This window comes from Nicotiana attenuata, chromosome 8 (assembly GCF_001879085.1).
Source record: "Nicotiana attenuata strain UT chromosome 8, NIATTr2, whole genome shotgun sequence".
Lineage (NCBI taxonomy): Eukaryota > Viridiplantae > Streptophyta > Magnoliopsida > Solanales > Solanaceae > Nicotiana > Nicotiana attenuata.
This window is the reverse complement of record NC_031996.1, coordinates 10553994-10563667: the sequence shown is the minus strand read 5'-3', so window position 1 is coordinate 10563667 and position 9674 is coordinate 10553994. Positions and strand designations below refer to the sequence as shown.

At 35.5% G+C, this 9674-nt stretch overlaps 1 protein-coding gene across 1 annotated transcript; it reads right to left on the bottom strand.

Annotated features, from left to right (window-relative positions):
- On the bottom strand, window positions 3622-9397 carry LOC109230897 (eukaryotic translation initiation factor 4E-1-like). The gene is made up of 5 exons (XM_019396366.1): window positions 8882-9397; window positions 7352-7517; window positions 7116-7241; window positions 3986-4051; window positions 3622-3900 (listed from the first exon to the last, which is right to left on the bottom strand). The coding sequence occupies exons 1-5, from the start codon at window positions 9139-9141 to the stop codon at window positions 3850-3852; spliced, it is 669 nt and encodes a 222-aa protein (XP_019251911.1). The 5' UTR covers window positions 9142-9397; the 3' UTR covers window positions 3622-3849.

The following is a 9674-nucleotide window of genomic DNA, read 5'->3' as shown; positions in this document are numbered from 1 at the left end:
AAAAAAATTCAGTACAACTATTCCAAGGACTAGTAGTACAAGTCATGAGCCACTATGATTCAGATTTACAAAGATGGTAAGAGAATATATACAACATATGTTTGAAGTTTACATAAACATATATGAAGTCTGAAACTACCACGAATACAAGGACATGAAAATAATATAGTGTGGTGCTCAAGATATAATAACTGCGGCTAAATCAATTTAGCAATGATTCCACAAATGCTCATCTTGGCTAATTAGGAAATTGAAATCAAAAAATATGGTCTCTAGCATGAAAAGATGAACTCGTGTAGTCATACAAATGATCGCACATATATCACATAGAGCACACGTTCAAATCATGGCACTAACACAAGAGCCACAAGTATGGGTATGTGTTCATAACATACATGTGACTACATCCGAGGCAAATATAGCATCAATATCAAGATTAGTTTATCATGTTAAAAATAAAGCACCAATAGCCTTAACATTAATTCGAGCATGGTTTATTATACTCACATAGTCAATCAATTGAATAACACATAGAATCAAGTAGAACACACAACCCAATAAGATATAGAGTAATCTAGAATCTACCTCGAGCATGAATACCCATGGCATATGTATATATGCTTGTCACCACAGAAATACACCACCCCCGCATGTAGCAAACAATATCAATTATTAGAAAAAATTTCCTTTAGGCAAGACACTTACCTCAAACGGGCTAGTCTTTAACCTCAAACCGCGTCAAAATCTCATTCTAGCCCTCCAATCATGCAAATCCAAGCCAAACATCATCTAAGAAAGTCAAACAATGGTATAGGAAGCAATCTCATTCAATAAAGCTTCGATCTATGATTAAATCCTAAAAAATTTAACAAAAGTCAATCCGGCCCGCGTACTCGAACTTCAAAACCAATACCAAATCTTGATGACCCATAACCTACCGAATCCAAATATGTAATTACTTTCCAAATTCGAGTTCAAATCGGTGTTCAAAATCCCAAAATATTTTTTTTTATCTTGTAGACAAAATCCCAAATTTTAATTTAAAAATCTAAAATTTAGATGTAGAAATTCATGAGAAATACACCAATTGTCTTATCCCGAATCATATGTTAGATGATTCTAAAACTCACTTTTGATAAGCCCAACATAATTCTTGCGACATTTCACGCAAGATAGCCTTTTGAATCACCCAATTTGGCCTTAAAATGAGAAAGACGTGATATTTTAAAGCTTTAAAGGAAGTCTGAAATTTATGGACGAACTCAGGGACTTAACTAGTATTTTTGGAATTATTGCACCAGAAAATCAACAATTACAAAATCTTCATTTTAGCACCCGAAACTCATTCAGAACCTCCCGGACACAAACCATATATGCATTTCAATCAGAAAATACACTACGAACCTGCTCGCGCACTCATAACACCGAAAAGAGGTCGTCTTGACCCAATATTAACCTTGGTCAAACTCCAAATCCTTAACTTAACTAGTCTCTCATCCAGTGATCCAAAACACACCCGAGCCTCTCAGGACCCCATCCAATCATACCAATAAGTATAAATATATTATCCAAACTTATCTATAGGCTCAAAACACCCACGGGAACATCAGAACAAAGACTCGAGGTTCAACCCGAATAGAATTTTTCTTAAGTTGTTAAATCTTCATTCTTTCAAAAGAATGTCCGAATCACACTTACACACTTTGGATTACTTCCAAACATCGCACATGAGTTTGATTCAACTATATGAACCTATCCAAGGTTTAAAAACCACAATAGGAGCCCGATAACACCAAAGTCAACTCCCGGTCAAACCTATGACTCTCCAATTTTTTAAATTGCCAACTTTCGACAAATAGAGCCAAAACCTTCTAGGAAAATTCAAATTCAAATCTCAACATACGCCCAAGTCCAAAATCACCATACGATCTACTGAAACCATCAAATCCAGATTCGAGGTTGTTTACTCAAAAGTCAAACCTTGGTAAACTCTTCCAACATTGCCTTCCAAATTGAGAATCACTCTATCAAATCAATCCCCAACCTTGCGAACATCAAAACCAATCATATACGCAAGTCATAATACATCATATGAACCTAGTCAAGGTCTCAAACTGCCGAATAGAGTGGTAAAACTAAAAACGAGCGGTCGAGTCGTTACACGTATGATTTTAGATCTAATTTTTCTTAATTTAGCACCTTCAATCAACATGTTTTCACGTCTAAGAACTCCAAATGGAATTGATGAAGTAGGAAATAAAGTAAACAAATCTTTAATTAAGAAGTAACATAATTAAGACGGATAATTACGTACCTTATTTTTATATTGCATCCCAACTAATTAATGCAAATCATTTATATAACATATTGATATTCGGATTAATGCGGAGATGTGGATCAACTGCAGAGGCCTTTCAGGAAAACTAATCTTCAGAATACCGACCTGATCACATTAATACATAAATGACCCAATAATCTGTCAATATCTGACTATCCAAGTGTAGAAGGTGGGTGCCTCCCACTCGTAGAATTGGATAAACGTATTCCACTTTTACTTTCCGGTCCGGCGTACAAAATATCCCGCGATCATGCAAGATCCGAGGAAGAACCGCACTTCAAAGAATGTGATGGAGACGGTGTATCCTACCCAAAGGAGGACATTTTATTTTGAATTTGCAAAGTAGGGCGACAACACTATTTACTTTTAATTATTTTGAACGAGCTTTCATACTATTTACAGTCCTTCTAGTCAGTGGCGGATGTACATGGACACTTATGGGTGCTTGAGCGCCCATTACTTTTAACCAGATTTAGTAAATTTACACATGCAATTATAAAAATAATTAGTTAAATATAGAGTGAGCACCCACAAATAAACTCACTTTTCCTCTTCTTTTGGATTTTTTTATCGGCGAGCACCCATCAGTTTAAAATTCTGAATCCGCCACTGCTTCTAGTCCTTTAAAATGTCTCACCAACTAATTGTGAAACCATTCTTTTTTGGGATCATTCCCTTCAAATCTTATCAGGTTTCGGCTTGTATAACAGTAACAGAAAATAGGGACATTCCTCATGTTCATAACGAAGTGTTCTACGTATAATGTTCAGAGTATTGACTCTAAACAATTCGAAGTCTGTTGTATTGGTCGAAGTATCGCATTAGCAGAAATAACCCTTTCTCTAACCTAACGATAAGTCACAAAATTACTTTGTCACAAATAACTGAAGTTGTGAATTGCTCAAAGAATAAATGACTGGAAGCCCCAACGACACATCACTTGCCACGTCAGCCCATTGCTACTTACAAATTCCATATCAAGAAATAAGATGTGTATAACTTTTGAGAACTCGTATTTTAAACAAAAGCCAAAAGAAATGCAAATGAAACGCAAATAAACCTTGTAAATCGAAGGGGTAAAAAAAACGAACCAACAATTCTACAAAGACGAAAACCAGCCAAACCAAAATTTTCAAAAACCTAAATGAACCAATAATTTGCTTTTAAAATGTTTGTAAGAGTTTAGAATTTCCAAATCATGTCTTGCTTTTAAGTTGGCGAAGCAGGTCATGGTTTACTTCAAAGAGCAAGGCGAATTGGAAAGGAAAGTAAACACATGCACAACATGCCAAATGCTGTCAATTTCAAAGATGTTGCAACTAAATCCTGTATGGTATCAGTACTAATGCAAGTCATATATGCCCAAAGTTGTAAAGGCATTAGATGCTTCAAAACCAAACAAATTTCCTTATGAAAATTGTGAATACCAATGTAAGCGGTCAAAACAGGCAGCCACAGGTGACTGCTTCTCAGTAACACTGTCGGTCACAATTCCTATTGTAACGATAGAACTACACAGAATAACGATTCTTGGCACCTCTGTCTAGCTTCTTTGCATCATCCTGCAAAATGATGGCTCTTGATGAATTGAGCAAATCAATGAACAAGCAAATGATTTCAAGGCATTAAATAACAAAGAAATCTTACATGAAATATAAAGCCAATCGAGTCATTGTAATCCAGAAATTCCTTCCATTGTTTACCAATGCTCACCTGCAATGGAAAAACTCATTTAGATGCAGGTGGATAAGGCTAGTGAATAACAACAACAACAACAACAAACCCAGTTTGATCCCAACATGTGGGGTCTGGGGAGGGTAGTCTGTACGCAGACCTTACCCCTATTTAATGCAGGTAGAGAGGCCGTTTCCAATAGACCCTCGGCTCAAGAAGGGCTAGTGAATAAAAGAAGAGGTTTTTGGTTGAGCATAACCACGAGAGACAGCCTTGCATTACATATCTCAGAACTAAGGAATCAAAGATATTTAGCCATTGCATATATGGACCGAGTACATTCAACCACACATAGTGAATTAATACTCGGCAAACTTGGGGCGAAAATACTTATTGTTACATTTTTTATTCTCACAAGATTTTTCTCATTGCAACTAGGTAGCTCTGGTAAAAATCTATCATAACATCACAAACATCAGAAAGAAAGCTACTTTTTTTTTTTTGATGAAGCAGAAAGAAAGCTACTTTACAAGACTCTGATGCTGCAACTCGAGGAATGATGACAAATTTCACTTATGACTTTACACCGACATACCAAGCAGTGTTGCCAATGGCTCACTTGAGGGGCCATTAAGCCCCGAAGCTAGGCGAAAAATAGGATGTGCACTTGGCCTCGCTTAAGTGTCACTTCAGTGTAGTCACCAAGGTGCTAAGGGGTGCGTCTAGCCCATGGGCTTTGTCTTGAGGAGAGCAAAAATAAACAATAAATATTTTATCCAACCGTAATTCTTTTTCAATCTTGTTCTCTAGCTAATTGTTACTTGGGTTATACTTTTATTCCTGAAGTACTTTTTTCTTTAATCTTTCTCTTTCACTGCGCCTTTCTTCATTAAAGCCCTCACTTTGTTTGCATTTTGCACTTAAAGCCCCAATTGACTTCAGCACTTTTTTCTCACTTTGTCTTCGGTGACACTGATACCAAGCAGGAGCGAAGCTTAACATACCTTTTAAGAAATAAAGGTCTCTCAGGGAAAACAAATTTAAATAGAAAGGCTACAATTGGACCAAGTCCCGTTAAGGAGTTGAGAGCGAATATGAGAATGCAAATTCTAAACTACATCATGCTCTGGAAAGGAAACCCAAAACGACCATGATTAACACTAACTTCTGAGAATAAACTTTCTATTTTGATATCAGATCATAGCTAAAACCTTGAAACCTCTTCCTGTCTCAAAGCTCTTCTTATCATTCCTGCTAAACATCTTAATGGGTTTGAAATGAACGTATTAGAATTAAGTACGAATATGAAAATGCAATTTCTAAAACTACATCCCTATTATTTTCTCCAAGTTATTATTGCTATCAGCTACAGAACAAATACCACAGATGATGAAAAGTTAGCACCAATTGTCAGCAACAATAGTTTACTTCAACATTTCACAAAGGGTAGATGACACAACAGGGGTTGTGACACCAAAATAAGACTTCAAGGTTGGTCATTAAAAAACAGTATAAAGGTAAATTTGATACTTTTTAGATATTGTAGGATTTTTTATCTCAAACTAGTACAACTGCCTGAGGTTAGCTGAGAGTTTAAGATCCTCTGCTATCATTTGGCCTTCACCAGAGACCAATTCAATCTCTAACTATAAAATGAAAGACTACCTTAACATATTACTCCCTCTGTTTAATTTTATATGCGGTGTTTGATTGGACACAGTTTAAGAAAGAAAGAAAGAAAGACTGACTTTCGAAACTTGTGGACTTAAACATGCTATGATATTATGTGGCTATTAAAGCTTGTCAATAAGGGTAAAATGAAAATTTTAAGCTTAAATTGTTTCCAAATATAAAAAACATGGCCTTTTTTCGGAAAATTAAAGTGGAAAGAGTGACACATAAATAGAAGAGGGAGTATTAAATAAACTTCCACTTTTTGTCTCGTCCACAAGAAAATCTAATTCAATTTTAAGCTACATCTTTGGCTTTTATAAAATCAAAGAAATTCATTATACATTAAAGGCTATATTTTAGAAAAATATTCTTCCTTTTAAAAATTAGGTTCGACAAATAGATAAGATGCTGATGTTTGATATACTGTCTCCCAACAGCACATGCACCAAATAAAATACCAAGAGTTAGGCAAATGAGAAGAAATCACTACATTTTTCGCCTCTATTAGGACATAAATGCTGATCTTTTCTTTTCGTTTCAACTTCATTTCGTTTAAGTTTTCATTGACTGTTATGCTACATTCATGTATGGATGAAAATGTGGCTTCATACCTGAACAATTTCACTCCATTAAATAATATCATAAATAAATTGATAAAATACATCTTGTTAGGAACTACATATTAGTTTCTAGTTGTGAAAGCAGGCTATCTCCGGGAATTTAAGAACGGTATCTATTAAAGGATTAAAGATACCTGATGTGATCAATTATATAATATGAGCATAAGATATCGATGCGTGGAACCTTCAGCACTAGGCTGCCTTTTGCACATATATTTAACCAAAATACTAGAGAGAATGCATACAGCACAATAAACATAGAAAAACTAAAACTTCACATGTAAGTGTATGCTATTTCACAAGTAAACAGCCAAAGACTACAGACACATGAACCGAGTGTTTTACTCTTGATGACACTGTCTTCTCTTAATGCATCTCCAGATGTTTATACACTTCCATGAAAGACCATTTAGAAAGTTTCAAGAATTCAAATTAAAATTGCCACTGCAGATATGACCCTTTCCGACAATCTTTCCCTTTGGCACATCCCTCATTGTTGATTTAAAGTCTATTTTGGAAGTTTCAAGAATTCTAAATTGTGAGCAATGCCATTACTCCAAAAAGGTTTTAAAAAAAAAAATTAAAAAAAAAATGGCAGATGTTCTCAGAGTCAAGCTTAACACTATCTACTGTTAATCCTAGTATTTTCTACTAAAACTATTGTTAAATGGAGTCACCGAATGGATTAAGCGATGTTAAGAGGATCACGACAACGTTAGACTATATTTTTCTGTTTCTCAACGTCGTCCTTCAAAATAATGAACCTCAAAATAATAAATACATAGATCCATTTTGTTTACAGAAATTACCTGAGCTGTTTCATTGGCAGCATTCCTGGTCCACAAAGCTATTTTTTCTTGTCTAACTCGAACATTAATAACAGCTCCACAAATTTCATCTCCACAGTCAAATTGCTCTCCAATCATAGCCAGCAGCTATAATTAATTTATGGCAAAAAATATGAGCACAAACTTCATCCCCGCGGAAAAAAAACCAACCAGAGTGGACACAAGATTAAGAATCAGATATAGCATCATGAGTATACCGTATACAGCCAGCAGGTATCAGATTTACCCCTCGAAAAGCTCATTGTCCACTTTCCTCCGTTGGCGCAGACAGGATCCTCCCACTTTGGCTCAATTTTATTCTTAAAACAGTGAAAGTCTGCCCCCACAGCCAATTTGCTTGGGCGGTGGATGTTGTTGTACACACTGTATGCAGGAGAAGATTCCATAGATCAATATCCAGTCCACGATCTTAGAATATCAAATGCTGCCAAACATGCTCAATATTTTTTCTTTTTTGGGTCTAACACGCTCACTTCATGATCTTATTATTCTTTTGTTTTTGGGGGATATACACACACACACACACACTAGTTGAATGATAACATGAGCGTCTTGAGGAAGATGATTAAAGAAATCACCAATGTAGGAACACGTGTTCAAAGGTCTAAACCAAAATCCCATAATTACAATACATTCACCAAATCATCAATTTGATAGAAAAGTATATGTCATAGATGATAAGCCCAACTCCATCAAAGTGACCCAGCACTAATAAGTGTATATTCATCAAATGAGATATAAGTGTAATTATCCCTAACCTGAAAATAAAAAACCAATTACAATTCTCTGTTGCACAAATAGCTGCTCCTAAAAGGATGACAAATGCTCAAATCATTGCAAAAGAAGTAAACATGACTTTGCTCGTAAACATGTACCGAGGAATTCAGAAGTGCTAGACATTTGAAAATAGCAACCAAAAAATTTTTTTTATGAGAGTAAACTGGAAGGGAAAATGAATAAATTGCAAAAAAAAAATTACAACGGAAAGGATGGTGAAATCAACCAATGAGAATTGTTTATACTGCACTTTTAAGAATGGATTCCACTACCTAATAGCCCGACAGGATATTTTGCAACATATGCCTAGTTGCTAATATTTGTGTTCGGCAAATACGAAAAAAATGCCATTAAATATCTATTATAATGGCAGTGTACGACTAACTAGCTCAAACTGCCTATTCCACTACCAGCATAGGAGAAGTCATTGAACATTTATTTATCACAAAGACACCAGCTAAATGAAGTAAAAGAAGCAATCACACACAACAAAAATAGAAAGAAAGCAACATATATTTCTGCCTAATTCATTTACCAACTAGAAGTCTTATGCAGACCCAATAAAACTTCCATAAAATGAAGCTCTACAAACCCTGGCATCACAAAGTAAGATCAATGTATAACCTCGACAACACCCTAAGAAAAAATGTATAACTACCAAAATGAAAAGAAGATGGCACAATTATAGAGATCCGACTCAGTGCCAAACTGGTGGGAGGTATCATGTATTGAATGGACTAGTCCACAAAAAATAAAACATAAAGGCGAAGATCAAACAAGATCTTTAACCCAATATTCATTCACCGTAAGAAGACGATTAATCAAAGCATTGTGAACCCTAATCCAACAAATTCAATCTTTCTAGCTAGAACTCGGTCTGAATAAGAATCATTGATTTCCCCAAGAATGAAAGAAAGAAAGAAAGAAATACAAGAAACCAAAGTACGTACCTCCAAAAATCTTCGACGGTGGAGAAGGTGTAAATGGGTCGAATGGAACTACCCCAAGCAGCCTGTTTCGATTTCGCTGATGGGTTATCAAACCAAAATGTCCATGAATGTTCTAGGGGGTGTTTCATTGCCTTGCTTGGGTTCCCTAAAGACGACATCGTATCATCCAATTCCCCCACGATCTCTCCTTCCTCTTCCACCTCACGAGTATTAATCTTCGATTCCTCTAACGACACCGGTTTCTCTACTTCATCAACCATTTTGGTGTTCTCAACACTATAGCTTTCGTCGGGAAATTTGTGACTTTGATGATGGGTTTCAATTGAAATGGTGTAACTTCTCACAGAAATTCCGAAATTGTATTCATATATTGAGGAAAAGTTTAATGTTTTCTCGATAAAGTGTCAAAATTACCCTTCAACTATCGAAAATACATTACTTTTGCCCTTCATTATCTTTTGGTATCAAAAATATCCCTGCGCTTCAAACAATGGGCCTATAATATCCTTTTTCCTTAATCTGTTTGAATTGAAGTCCGTAGGTTTGTGGTATTAAGCTAGCGATTGGCCATAGATTCCAAATTTATTTTAAAAAATCTAATTTGGGTGAAGTTTGGTTTGAAGATAAAAATGTGTTTGGACATACGTTTTCAAAACATATTTTCCAACTTTATTTTGGAAAAACATGTATATAATTCCCAAGTTTTGGGATTTTGGCCCAAAATCAGCTCAATAGCTGATTTTGGAATTTGGGATTTGGGATTTGGCCAAAATATGGGTAAAATTTATGGCCA

Bases quoted from the DNA above. Each gene is read 5' to 3' on its own strand.
- LOC109230897 (XM_019396366.1), bottom strand. From the start codon at position 9,141: ATGGTTGATGAAGTAGAGAAACCGGTGTCGTTAGAGGAATCGAAGATT. The intron at 7,518-8,881 runs GTACGTACTTTG...TCCTGCATACAG, and splicing joins ACCGTCGAAGATTTTTGGAG to TGTGTACAACAACATCCACC. The intron at 7,242-7,351 runs GTATACTCATGA...AATTAATTATAG, and splicing joins ATACCTGCTGGCTGTATACG to CTGCTGGCTATGATTGGAGA.